The following is a 15,146-nucleotide window of genomic DNA, read 5'->3' on the forward strand; positions in this document are numbered from 1 at the left end:
CGGTGTGATCAACCAGTTTCTGCGGGAATGTGACGGCGGAACCAGGGCCAGATTAACACTTTGTTGTACCCTGGGCAACAATGTTCAAGGGCTCCATCATCACGACCCAAGGATCACCATAATGTGGTCACATACAGAATAGTTTACTGTAATATGCAGTAAATATACTCAATACTTTAATGCCTGACAACACGTAACCCGCCCAGAGTAACCTTTGACCCACCTCGTGTGGACTGACCAATGAGGAGGGGGTCTTAACTTGAGGCCCTCTCTTCATTGGTCAGTCTGCATGAGACTGACTCTCAACTGACGTTCAGTCGTAGGCAGCGAAGCGTCTCTGTGCAGTGCAAAAGCCCGGTTGGACAGTTTGTTTAATGTAGGGTGACCATATTTCCATTTCCAAACAAGAGGACAGGTGATCTGTGCCTATGACATCACACTATGGCAACGCCACACAAACCATGTTGGGACCCATTTTTTGTAAGAACTAAATTAATATCAGATTCTGCCAATAAAAGGGCTCTAAAACAACTCATATGTAAATATTTTGCATATTTAATGCAAAATCTAATTTTTCTGCTTTAGTGCTGCAACAAGGTTTTATTAATAATAAATTATTATACCTTTTGTTTTACTACAGCATCGGTAAGCTTCCTGTGCACAAATTATTAAGGATGCTTGTTTCAGCTGTGAGATTAGACGATAGGATCAATGAAAAAATAAGTTGTCACACACTCCATGGAAACTTTCAGAGAATCCACAGATAGTGGCTTTCAAATGGTTTTGTTACTTTTTGCAAGTTTATAAAAGAAGCAGATGAGACAGCATGTCTGATAATTTAGTTTTTCATCTGATAATATTAGAACATGTCAGTAATGTCTGAGGGGCTTTTATAAACACCATATAACTAACACTACTGGAGAGGGCATGAATTACACAGAGGCTTCTGGGGAGCCCAGTTATTTGGGGGGGGGGGGGGGGGGGGGGGGGCATTTTGCCTTGGCCCCCAAAATGTCTTGAAACGGCCCTGGGTGTGTGACTGAGTTTTGAAGGTGATCTGAATTGTATCAGATGTATAAATATGACATGAATAGAACTTATTGTTTTTTACTGGTAAAAACGTGTAGTGGAGATAAATCTACCTACATTTTACTTTTCAACACTTTGTTTTGTTTTCTTGTTTTTTTTTTAAACTATTTTCCTGTCCTGTCTGTCTCTCATCTTCCTGCATCTCCTCTTAATTCTCCAGAAAATCTGTTGCCTGTATTCTTACCTTTTCACCTCATCAGTTACTTTTGAGCAGATCAAAGGTATCTCCTGACCGAAAAGCGCAGAGCGCGTTTTCGATGCTGCGTCAGTGAGGTGACATCACCACAGCACAGGTGATGAGCTCCGCAGTAGCGAGCTTCAGGCACAAATAAGACAGAAAATAGAGAACATGTGCGGACATGAACGATCGTATGCTAATTATAGTTTTTTGGTTGCGCCACTTTGAGAATGGACCGTGCGCTGGAAGCAGCTGCCTGGATCGCTGTGCAACAATGTGGAACCGGTTCGCAGCAGCGCAAGTCTGCCGGCTCTCCCTCGCGCTGATCTGCCGGTACCGGCTCTCCCTCACACTGATCTGCGGCTCTCCCTCGCGCTGATCTGCCGGTACCGGCTCTCCCTCACGCTGATCTGCGGCTCTCCCTCGAGCTGATCTGCCGGCTCTCCCTTGCCCTGATCTGCCGGCTCCCCCTCGCGCTGATCTGCGGCTCTCCCTCGCGCTGATCTGCGGCTCTCCCTCGCACTGATCTGCGGCTCTCCCTCGCGCTGATCAGACTTGCTCTGGTCTGCGCGCAACGGCGGGCGGGAAGGCGGGGCGCTTTTGGAAGAGTTGTGCGACACAACGAATCGATGACGCAATTCGTTGCCAACGCTTTTAGTAATCGATTTTCATTGAATTTATCGATTCGTTGTTGCAGCCCTAGTCCCCGGCCTTCTCCACCAGCTCCGCCGGCAGGACCCGAAGGCGTTCCCGGACCAGATTGGAGATGTAACCTCTCCAACATGTCCTGGGTCGACCCGGGGGCCTCCTGCCGGCAGAATATGCCCAAAACACCTCCCCGGGGAGGCATCCAAGAGGCATCCTGACCAGATGCCCAAACCACCTCAACTGGCTCCTTTCGATCCGGAGGAGCAGCGGTTCTACTCCGAGTCCCTCCCGAATGTCCGAGCTCCTCACCCTATCTCTAAGGCTGAGCCCGGCCACCCTACGGAGGAAACTCATTTCGGCCGCTTGTATCCGCGATCTCGTTCTTTCGGTCACTACCCAAAGCTCATGACCATAGGTGAGGATTGGGATGTAGATCGACCGGTAAATCGAGAGCCTGACTGTCTGGCTCAGCTCCCTCTTCACCACGACAGATCGGCTCAGCGTCCGCATCACTGCAGACGCCGAACCAATCCGCCTGTCGATCTCTCGATCCCTCCTACCCTCACTCGTGAACAAGACCCCGAGATACATGAACTCCTCCACTTGAGGTAGGACCTCTCCCCCGACCCGGAGTTGGCAAGCCACCCTTTTCCGGTCGAGAACCATGGTCTCAGATTTGGAGGTGCTGATCCTCATCCCAGCCGCTTCACACTCGGCCGCGAACCTACCCAGCAAGAGCTGAAGGTCAGAGCTGGATGAAGCGAGGAGGACCACATCATCCGCAAAAAGCAGAGACGAGATTCTCCTGCCACCAAACTCGACACACTCCGCACCACGGCTGGCCCTAGAAATTCTGTCCATAAAGGTAATGAACAGTACAGGTGACAAAGGGCAGCCCTGGCGGAGTCCAACCCTCACCTAAACAGGTCCGACTTACTACCGACTATGCGGACCAAACTCACGCTCCTCTGGTAAAGGGATTGAATGGCCCACAACAGAAAGCCACCCACCCCATACGCCTGGGGCGTCCCCCACAGGGTGCCCCTGGGGACACGGTCATAAGCCTTCTCCAAATCTACAAAACACATGTGGATTGGTTGGGCAAACTCCCATGCCCCCTCCATCACCTTTGCAAGGGTATAGAGCTGGTCCACAGTTCCACAGCCACGACGAAAACCACATTGCTCCTCCTCAATCTGAGATTCAACTATCGATCAGACCCTCCTCTCCAGTACCTTGGAGTAGACCTTTCCAGGGAGGCTGAGGAATGTAATCCCCCTATAGTTGGAACACACCCTCAGGTCACCCTTCTCAAAGATGGGGACCATCACCCCGGTCTGCCACTCCACAGGAACTGCCCCCGATGACCACACAATGTTGCAGAGACGTGTCAACCATGACAGCCCTACAACATCCATAGCCTTGAGATACCCAGGACGAACCTCATCCGCCCCCGGGGCTCCGTCGCTGTGTAGTTGTTTAACTACCTCAGCAACTTCTGCCCCAGAGATTGGACAGTCCATCCCCAGGTCTCCCGGCTCTGGTTCTTCCTCGGAATGCACATAGGTGGGATTGAGGAGCTCCTCAAAGTATTCCTTCCACCGTACAACTATAGCCCCAGATGACGTCAGCAGCTCCCCATCTCCACTGTAAACAGTGTGAGCGAGTTGCTGCCTTCCTCTCCTGAGGCGCCGGACAGTTTGCCAGAACCTCTTTGGAGCTGATCGATAGTCTTTCTCCATGGCCTCACCAAACTCCTCCCACGCCTGAGATTTTGCCTTGGCAACTGCCACTGCTGCACCCCGCTTGACTATACGGTACCTGTCTGCTGCCTCCGGAGACCCACAGACCAGCCACGCCCTGCAGGCCTCCTTCTTCAGCCTGACGGCTCCCCGAACCTCTGGTGTCCACCAGAGGGTACGGGGGTTGCCACCACGACTGGCACCGGCCACCTTGCAACCACAGCTAGCAACAGCCGCCTCAACAATCGCAGAGTGGAACGAGGCCCACTCGGAGTCAATGTCCCCCACTGCTCTCGGGACGCGGTCGAAGCTCTGCCGGAGGTGGGAGTTGAAGACCGTCTTAACAGGTTCTTCTGCCAGTCGTTCCCAGCAGACCCTCACTATGTGTTTGGGTCTGCCAGGTCTACGCGGCATCTTCCCCTGCCATCTGATCCAACTCACCACCAGGTGGTGATCAGTGGACAGCTCCGCTCCTCTCTTCACTCGGGTGTCCAAAACATACGGCCGCAGGTCAGCTGATACGACTACAAAGTCTAACATCGACCTGCGACCTAGGCTGCCCTGGTACCGAGTGTACCAATGGGCATCCTTATGTTCGAACATGGTGTTCATTATTGCCAAACTGCGGCTTGCACAGAAGTCCAATAACGAAACACCACTCGAGTTCAGATCAGGCGGGCCGTTCCTCCCAATCACACCCCTCCAGGTCAAGCTGTCATTGCCCACGTGAGCATTGAAGTCCCTCAGCAGGACAATGGAGTCCCCTGATGGAGCACTATCTAGCACTCGTCCCAGGGACTCCAGAAAGGGTGGGTACTCTGAACTGATATTTGGCCCATAAGCACAAACAACAGTCAGGACCTGTTCCCCGACCCGAAGGCGCAAGAAAGCTTATGTCATGTTGACATATCAAAGCAAACAAAACACTGCTTATACTGCATTTAATTTTTGTTTCGTGTAACATTATTGTTACTAGGGCTGGGGGTAAACGATTATTTTTAAAATGATTATTCTGACGATTTTATCGAATAGTCGACTATTCTAATGACTATTTAGACAATTAATCTGATTATTTTTCTATTGCAGTTAAAAACCAAAATATCTCAAATAAATTCCTCAAAAATCGATAAATTGTTACTGTAAGAGAATAAACACTACAGGCCTTCCATTTTGTATAACACTGCTTTTATTGTGTTGCGGTTGGTTATGTTCTGGTGACATGTAGAACTTGGGAGTGCAGGCTGCTGCCTGAGAGGTGGTTGGAGACGGAGTGTCTCCATGCTGCTTTGTTTTGGTCACTTATGTGTGTGAGGCGAGTGGTGTTACGACCATTCCTGGGGAGTTCAGCTCGTGTGCAAAAAGGAAGGGACAATAACACGGGATTTAAAAGTTAAAATGATGATCAGGTTTATTTACAACTACAAAAAAACATAAATCTTTCCATCCACAGGTTGGAAATAATTCAACTAATTCTGCCTGAGGGGAATTAAAACAAAAGTACAAATAACTAGGGATGTCCCACTGGGCAAAGATTACAGGGTTCTGGAACAAAATAAGGATCTCCAAAGGTCCAAACTCTAAACTGGGTGGTTAAACCAAACTCAAGGTGATATTTTAAACCAAACCGAAAACCCACAACACTCTAAATGTAATAAAAGGGAGATCTACACAACAAAAAAGATGAACTCTAAACCAAAACTTAACAGCTTATCGAAACGCAAGAAGCTGTTAGCAAAAATGCTAACAGTAGCTTTACCAACGTTAAATTCAAGTTACCAAGTTTAAATAAACCAAAAATACCCAGCAAACAGACCAGCACGGAGGAGAGACTGCTACCACAAAAACAGCTCTCCTAATGTCTGAAAGAAGCTCCTTTATGAAGGGAGAAACACTCCCGGTGATTTTCTACATCTGCGATAGAGACGGAGCAGCGCGTCTGACCCCGGAAGTTGTTGTCCGTTGCCGGGAGACGAAGGCGGGCAAAACAGGAAAGGAATCTAGTAGCGGACGGACATTGTTCCGGGTCTTCGGTATTTGGTGGAGATGTTAATGAAGGCGGAGAAGAGGGCGAACTAGAGGAAAAACAGGCTGATTCCTCCTCTATTTACAAACTCCTGCGGATGCAACAAGTGGGCGTGGACTACCGGATCTGACGTCGACGAATTTTTAGAATCGAGCCATTGACGTCATCGACGCTTTGCTACAGCCCTAATTGTTACATATTATAACTGTGTCCTATTTACCTCTCAACCAGTGATGTTCAGGATATCCAAATATCTGCTGTTTTGTTCTGTGTTTTTTTTTTATCCTCTGGAGGTTCAGCTTTTGCAACACTCGTTTACCTGGCTTAAGCCCAACTATGGGTGAAATTTAGTGCAAACATTTCACCGAAAAATAAATTGCTTTTTTGTTCTTTTGAACAGAAAAGCTCAATCTACAGCAACTGAATGTTTAATAAACTCGTATTTCTCTTGTGTTTTTAAGAAGAGTTAGCAAAAATATGCTAATGCTAGCTTTCTTCCTGTGTTCTGATGGCTTACTGGATGCTAAGAGTTTTCTTGGTTCTGATATGGCAGCACTAACAAAAATTACTGAAAGGTTTTTCTCCAAGATGTGATGTGAGACAGCAGAAGCAGCACCGACCCAAACAGTCTCATTTGTTAAATCACAACCAGATTCAGCTGCTTCCCTTGTTTTACATAAAATTTTACTTTTAAATTTTAATTCTAAAACAAATTGTACCTTTTCCTCAAAGCAAAAATCATCAGACCCTACTTGATCTGTGAACTTACTCACTAGTGAGTATTTCTCACACCTGACTTAAGTATTCGAAAATTCTTTCACAAAACTAAAACATTTGTAGATTATCACCTTGACCTTGTTTCAATGGTATTTGTGAATAAGTATGCTTCCGACATGTTAAATTTACTTTTTTTTTAAGTTGGGGAGCTGCAGGTCACTGGTTTTATCTTCAGGTCAATGCCCACGTAGTTTATGCGCACTGCTGCTGTTGTGAAGCTGGTGTAACATTAATTTCCATGTTAATACTAGTTATACATCTTTTATCGACAAAGAACACACCAAATGACAGTGTGTTTACATAAACTAATTAGATACATGTGATTATCCTGCCAAAGATGTTCCCACACTTTAACCCCACTAGACAACTTTATATCCCACTCTCGTTTGAATGGGAATAGTGTAATCTGCCCATAAATCTAAGTTTTATGCAGGCTTATCAGTCACCTGTGTGAGGATATCTGTTGAGACGTTTGCCCTTTACTAATCATCGACCAGAGTAGAAAGTGATATCTAGGTGTTCTTTATACAGCAGTGTCACATTGCAGATTAACACAAGGTACTTTATGAGTTGGGTGAAGGAAACGGAACTAATTTTTTGTGAAAAAAAGGTCTGTTGTGAAGCTCTAGTGATAATCATGGTAATTATGGAAATGCTGGAGGAATATCTGTTATAAATGAATTCCTCAAATGCACTGCCAACACCCTCTTGAGTGTCTAAACCATCGACATAAATATACTGGACATCTCCTTTCCTTAGGCTCCAATAACACGTTTTTGTACTAAAATGGGAGGTGGCCACCACCGCCATTTTGACCGTGTCACAGGTTCCGTCAAGCCCAGACAATTCCAAAAAAGGGAAGAGAGGTGGAGCTGAGGGTGGGGCTGTAAGGCTGGGATCAACTGACGACACCCTGTCTAACTAGCTACAAGCTAATCTGAAGCTAACCCTGGCAAACCCAGAGCTAACGCGGAGGTGGGAGCCAAGCTAACGGATGTAGCCACCTAGATACAACCAGAGCTAACTCTGTGGAACACCCATCGACCGCATGGAGTTCAGGTGGAGGTTTGCGGCGCTTTTTCATGAAAAGTACCTTTCTGTGAATAAAAAAATATAAAATCGGTAAGTTTATAAGTTATTCCCGTAACTTGAGCAAGTTTTCACTATTTTTAACGTACCGTATTTTCCGGACTATAAGTCGCTCCTGAGTCGCATCAGCCATTAAATGTATAACGAAGAAGAAAAAAAACATATATAAGTCGTATTTTGGGGGGAAATTTTATTATTTTTCTTACAAAATCTGAGACCAAGCATTTCACATTGCAAGACAAGTACCAGTAACAATAACCGAATAATGCGCCGCAGCAGCGCGTCACGGTCTCTAGCAGAGGAAGGCGGTGTTTGAAACCCTCCCAGCGGGACAGGGGATCTAATTCTTGGGTCGGAGTCGACCCGCAGCAGCGTGGTGTAGCCTACATATTTTGTTATATAAGTCGCTCCGGTGTAGCAGGACCGGCCAGACTATGAAAAAAAGTGTGATTTATAGTCCGGAAAATACGGTAGTTATTAGTATTTGAGATAAATTAGCAGGCTAAATACATTTCATATATTTCCAAAACGTAATACTTGTTTGTATCTTGTACAGCCAAGTAGCCTTTATTCTGGACTCAGTACAATTCACCAAAAGTAAAGAGACATTATACAGATGAAGTACGCACAAGATAACTTACTGGAAGAAACAGAAGTATTATCATGAGAACCAGAACAAGACAGCCTGATAACAGTCATGTGAAAATAATAATTAAAAAGTATGTATGTATAATAGAAATAAAAATATATTAGAATTAGTGTAACTCAGTGATCCAAACAAAAAATCAGCCATAGCTGATTAGCAATCATGAAATGAGGTCTGGGAGTTTTTAGGTTTCATTCTTTTATTACATTTTTTTCTTAGATGTGTTAAAAGGTCACCATGGCAGCCTGGGTCTCCAACATCAGCTACACAACGCAGCAAGTGTAAATTCCAAATACCTGTCTTGACCACTTCATGTAGGGTTTTGTACTTTAAACAGCTAGGCCAAACCTGTTTTTTTTTTCTCCATAGCCATTTGGCTCATTGGTGACAGCTACGTGAGCCGTGGTGCCCAGAGAGCTGCAGAGACCCTCTGAGACAACCTTGGCCTCCCTGACGTCTGTGTCTCCTGGTTCGGTTGGGGCGGACTGAGATGGAATGACCTTCTCCCCTTCTTTTTCAACTCCATGCATGGCTGATGTCCTTCTCATCCACTGTGTCGGCAATGACATGGGGGTGGTCAGCAGTGTGAAGCTGGTGAACATGAAGGAGGACCTGCACCGGCCTCACCTTCTACACCCTCATATCACACTGTTGAGAACTGTTCTTCCTTCACAACCCAATGTTCCACTCACTCTGCAGCTCTCTGGGCCCCTTTTATTATTTTAAGTATTTTTTAAATGTCCCGACACTTTGTGTCCTGTTATTTTATAAAATGTGATGTAAAAAATGGTTTTGCTCAATTACTGGAATTTCTTTGGTGAAGACAAAAAAGGAAGGAAGAATCATTTATGCCAAGTTGTTTCTACAACAGGCCCATTTTAAGTCCAACAGTTTCTTAGCAGTAAAGGACATAGGTAAAGGTGTTCTTTACTAACTTTACTTGGTTTAAAAATCTTACTAAAATAAAAAGAGTGCCGTATTACAAAACCCAATCATACTTGTTATGTAAATATTAGCTTTGTAGATATTTTTACAAATAGATAATTGTGTGGTAAAAAAAACCATAAACTTAAATAATTTGTCATTCTTTATTGAAAAACAAAATAGATGAGTGACTGGCCACCAGCTGTTTTTGTTCTCCTGCCAGATGAGATGATGGTTACAGGTGTGAGGATGCACCTTCTGTTATAGCCACATTAGAGGAGTGCAGCCTGGCTGAGGAGGAGAGAAGGAAAAACCACACAGAGTAGAATACTAACTAATAATTACAATTTCTTGTTGTGTAGCTCACCTTATGTGCACTTTAAGACCTGGACCTGTGCAGGGGCGGATTTAGCAATTTGGGGGCCCAAGGCGAACACAGACATGGGGCCCCTTACACTAAATTTTCAACAATCTTACCTTTAACTGGATTTGCGAAACTCCCCCCTCTTCTGACATGAGTTACTTTCCCTTTTTATTAGTCCTCCTCTTTTTTCCTGGTTTTCCCTTCCTTTGAGTGCCTTCAATATTTGCTCTGCTTTAGAGCTGAAACAACTAATCAATTTAATCGATTATAATCGATTATTAAAATAGTTAACAACTTTTTTAGTCATTGATTAGTTGTTTAATAATCACATTTTACCGCATCAAGTCTATTTTTACCACAATCTGACATCGGTTACAATCTGTTCAATTTGCCGCAAGTGTGTGGCAGTAATGAGCCACTGATCTACCAGTGGAGCCGTAAAAGAAGAAACGAGCCAATAAGTGCCCTCGGTGTTCATGACGTAACACGTTACTGACGCGCATCTTGCTGTGAGAGATGGCGGAACAAGAAGAAATACGGAAGAAAAATAGAAGCGACAATACTGAAGAGAAACCCTGGACAAATACCTCACGAGTATGGGAGCACTTCACTCTAGATGCTATGAAAAGACGGGTGACCTGCAAAATATGCAAAAACCATCTAGCATGGCACGGAAGCACGACGTCCCTAAGTGAACATTGGAGACGAAAACGTGGGGGCAAATGCAGCAGAGGAAACGCCAGCCCGGTAAGTAACAGAAAATAAACAAGCTAAATATAGTGGTCCATCACTACACGCAGATCAAATTTGGGACTTAGTGCTTTAGCTGAGTTCGTTATAGTGGATGTTAAACATGTTTTTTTTGCTGTGTCAGTCTACGGTGTTCTACTTCTGATTGACTAGATGCAATCGTGAATCTCCTCCGTGTTGTGAATCATGCGCTTGCCAAATTTAGCACGTCTGTTTATAAGAATGTTCTCGTTAAGAGAAAAACGGCACAAACCCATAACTATGTTCCTCATTCTAAAATGGTCAACTCCGCGGTGAAAAATATGCAGACGAGCTGTGTCCAGGTGAATATAACGCGGCATAGTTGTACGTTTTCAATTTTTAAATACAGGAGAAATTCAGAAAGTCTTTTTTTTTTACTATTAAAAGGCTGTTTTACTATCTAACACTGTAAAACGCCTCACAACACATTTTTGTCAAAATAAATGATCACTGTATATTGTTAATTCAAATAATATAATATTGATTTAGTGTTGTAGTGTGTGTGCTGCTTTATTTTATATGTGTACTTATTTCAGTCTATTTGTGTTTCTCATGCAGAAAAAAAAACAAGCAACGATGGACAACTACATGGGGAACAAGACACTCACCCCCCAGCAATGCATACCACTTACAAACTCTATTCTAGATTCTACATTATTTTTTATGGAATTTACCTCTTATATTTTGATGCCAAAAAATTATTCTGGACTGATATTTTGCACTGTTTAGCTCATTTTACACTGCTGACTGTGTTCGTGTGCAATAAAATAGATTGCAGTCAACTGCACAACTCTGTTTTTCTTTTTCTTAACTGAAATGTATTCATCATTGTTCTCCTGCCAGATGAGATGATGGTTACAGGTGTGAGGATGCACCTTCTGTTATAGCCAAGACTGAACACTTTTCCTGATATCCAAGTGGTTGTCTGACTTTATAGATCAAAATGACAGATTTATGTTATGTTAAGTTATTCATTGCCAAACCAAAGCCTATTGTTGCACAACACCACATATAAGTATTTCTTCTCTCTCACGCAGCAAGATGAAGTTGATGAAATGGAGGAAGAGGAGGAAAACAACCCCCCTGCACCTAACCCCAAGCAATCCAGTGCTTTGGAGTCTCTCCTTGGGGAAGACTACAGACCAAGAGAGGAGAGGGGGCATGCAAAGAAAACTTGTGCAGAGGTGGCAGAAGATGAGATCAAGAGGTACAGGGCGAGGAAACCTGCAGGACTGCAGGACAATCCTCTGGTCTGGTGGAGAGAGAATGAAAAAGTATCCTCTTTTGGCTCGCATGGCTAAGCGATATCTCTGTGTCTTTGGGACCAGTGTCGTATCTGAGAGGGTTTTTTCAACTGCAGGTGATATAATTACTGCAAAAAGAAGCTGTCTCACCCCTGGTCATGTGAATCAGTTACTTTTCCTGCAGAAGAATCTTACCATTCGCAAGTGATGTACATAAGGACAGTTTACACAGTCTGTCTTTAGTCAAGTTTATGTTCCTGTTCTATTTTGTTTGTACATCAATATGGAATGCCTTTCAGTTTTCACAAGTTTACATTTTTGTACTTTATCGGCATTTGAATGTTTCTGGATACCTGAAGTGTTTAAGTTTTTGCACAAGACTGTGAAACAGTTGTTTAAGGTTCTGTACCTTTTAATTTCTATTTGCACAAAGTAAAACGAAAGCAGTTAATTTTGAGCTTTCTGTTTCTGTTTACATTTGCACTGGCAAATAATGTCTTTTGTCATATGGTAAAACTTATTTGAATAAAAATGGCATTTGCTTTCAACAGCAATATCTTTTGGCTGAATTCCTAACGTCTGAATTTAATAATGTCCTAGAAAACACTGGAAACACTTGACATCATTAATTACCTTTCTCAGTGGCCTAGTGGTAGAGGGTCCGCCCTGAGACTGGGAGATCAGGGGTTCGATTCCAGGTCGGGTCATACCAAAGACTTTGAAAAAATGAGACCCAATGCCTCCCTGCTTGACACTCAGCATTAAGGGATTGGATTGGGGGGTTAAACCACCAAATAGTTCCCGAGCGCGGCTGTGTCTGCAGCTCACCCCATCCCCCAGGGGATGGGTCAAATGCGGAGAACAAATTTTGCACACACACCTGTGTGTGTGACAACTAATGGGACTTTATTATTTATTTATTATTATTATTACATTCTGTGAGAGGGACTGATCTTTACAACCATGTTTAATGGCCAATATTTCATTAATTTATCACTGAATGTCAATATTATCAATACACTGCACAACTATGCAGTCATGGAATTAAGGTAACTGCAAAAATGTTTTTAAATTGATGACCCGAATCGAATCGATATCGGATCAGAATCGATCAGGTTACATAGTGATAATCGATTCTAAATCTCAAGAATCGGAGTCGACTCGATTCTGGAAATTTGAATCGATACCCAGCACTACTAAATATCTACGTTTTATTTTTTTTAAGTTCGCCATTATCCGTCACAGCTAGGTGGAAATGCTATTTTATATAATTAAATTATATTAATGTTAACACATTTGTAGCAAAATTTATAAAAATATACCAAAATGGGAGGTCTTCTCAAAGGGAACAGTGCTGTTCATAAGGGCAACTCCTACTCATGTTTGCCATTTTCCTGCATCAACACATCCGACTCAGTGTTTGAATTATTTGTTAAGCATGTCTTCAAGTTCTGTAGAATCTTGTTAATCAGTCAATGATTACCATCTGGAGCACACAAAAGTGTAAGACATGCTAGATAGTTGGGCTGCAAGAACCAGAGTTGGACACCACTGGATTAGGGTGTGTTTATGTGTTATTTTCTAAATCTGTATCCTCTACTGCCACTTCAAGTGGTGTTACCTTCAATAACCAGTTCATGCACACTGTTGTTTCCAGCTGTAACTCACCTTTAGGGCGTATTTATCACCGGTGCTCTTCTGGTAGATTTCCAACACCTTTCCATTGATGCCCAGCCCCAACACCTGGTTGGTTATCTTGTAGTCTTCTGTGATGGCGTTCTTCTTGATTTGTAGGTTGGATTTCGAAATGAAGGGGGCAAACTGACCCGGAGGGTTCTGTTGCCCGCTTGGGTTCTGCTGGCCCGCTGGGTTCGGAAACCGTGGCTGGTTCTGAGGGTTACTTAGCATGTTCATGTTCTGGGCTTAGAGATAATCAGTCGCCACCACTCAACAACACCGCTCCGTCGTTTCCCTTTGAACACAAATTGGGTCTTCCCGACTTAGCTGGTGACCGAACACCGTAAGAGACTAAGGCCCGGAGACAAGCCGACAGTAATATTAAAATTACAGATTAACAAAGTTACTTGGTAATCCGAAAAATATCAGATAAGCTATTTTTAGCATGCTAGCTCGAGCCTATTCTATGACCTATGATTCCCGGCTAACAACTAAGCTAACTGTTAGCTTATCCATCTCCGGTAGTGTCCGCCTTCCACCGGTTCCTCAAAAAATCGAAGAGACGAAAACGCTTCAGGAACTTATTAAAACACCCTTCAAGTCGCTTAAAATGTTGTGTTACGCTACTAAAATCAAGAAATCTCACAATTCGGCTTTGAAAATACCAAAACCACCTAGTAAAATAACGTGAAATGAGAGGAAAAGTCCGACCAAGCTAACGCGACAAACACACTTCACTTTTCGGTGGACAGGGTTTACTCATGACGTCATGGCAGTTTTTTTTTTGTGTTGTTCTTAAAGGAGAAGTACCACAGAGGAAATGACCGGATTATCTGGCTCGCTGATAATCGCCAGAGAATCATAAAGTAAACCACGTTTTATATGTTTGTTGAGTTTGATTGTTTGGATTGTATTCAGTACATAAACAAGGGGACGTCCACACGGCCACTAACAGCGTTTAAAGAGCAACAGCGAGGGACCAAAATAGACGCAGACTAGTCTGTGAGAGGAGAGGAACAGGTTACCTCAAGGTTAGGGCTTTTCTGTTTCCACATCACTGTTTCACATCAAAATGAATTCAACTCATTAATCCGGTTTCAGTTTTCTAGTTGGGAAGACGCACTGCTACCAAACAAATGTTAATGGGATAATTTAAGCCCTCTGAAGTGGGAATGAGCATTTAGGGTAGACCCAAATAAAGGATCGGCCCAATAAGGAATTAGGCACTGAACACTCATTTATAATTTTATATATTTTTTCTTTTTTATTTTTTAACAGTCGATTTAAAACCACACGCATACATGACAAACATTTCTTACTTTTATTATCTCCACTGGGAGATTATTGGTGTCAAAACTTAATTGATAAACATGTTTTTCTTAAAGTAAATTGTCCTGAAGACAAGATTGTTTGATTTGTGGTACTTAAATAATATTCATTTAAAGTCAATAGTTTGATTCAGTTTTTAAATGAGAGTTTGGGACGTGTAGCAGTGTCGTTTAGAATTGCACTTAGATCATTCAGTATTTTTCATTTAGATTCCTCTTCATGAAATTACACTTTAGGATAAAGAGAACACGAAATGAACTGATCAGATATATTAGTAAAACATTTACACAAATGTAGGTGTGTCTGTGTGTGTGTGTGTGTGCGCGCGCGCGCGTGTGTGTGCGTGTGTGTGTGTGTGTGTCCTCATAATCACACTAAGTGCTAAAATGAAGCGTACAATTCCAGTACTGGTGGGACTTCCAGCTTATAAAGTAATTATCTCATCAACACAATAAGACTTTTTTATTTTCCCTCATCCAGTCCCTATCTAATCTGATTTAATAAACTGTTCTTTTTTTCTCATTGATAAACAGATGTTTGAATAGTTAGTGCTTGTCAAGTCTAAACTCTAAAAACATTAATTTATAACAATAAGCATAAAACACAATTATATTAACAGAGAATTAAAAACATGTTTGAATCACC

The 15,146-nt window shown here is 43.1% G+C and overlaps 1 protein-coding gene across 1 annotated transcript in view; it reads right to left on the minus strand.

Moving 5' to 3' along the window:
- mapkapk2a (MAPK activated protein kinase 2a) overlaps positions 1-13,641 on the minus strand; it is a 51,597-nt gene extending 37,956 nt beyond the window's left edge. Inside the window, exon 1 of the mRNA XM_015959588.3 lies at positions 13,164-13,641. Within this exon, the coding sequence (XP_015815074.1) occupies positions 13,164-13,409 (246 nt within the window). The 5' untranslated portion in view covers positions 13,410-13,641. The remainder of the gene's footprint in view (positions 1-13,163) is intronic.
- Between the last annotated feature and the right edge of the window lie 1,505 nt (positions 13,642-15,146).

Source organism: Nothobranchius furzeri, chromosome 3 (genome assembly GCF_043380555.1).
Source record: "Nothobranchius furzeri strain GRZ-AD chromosome 3, NfurGRZ-RIMD1, whole genome shotgun sequence".
Classification (NCBI taxonomy): Eukaryota; Metazoa; Chordata; class Actinopteri; order Cyprinodontiformes; family Nothobranchiidae; genus Nothobranchius; species Nothobranchius furzeri.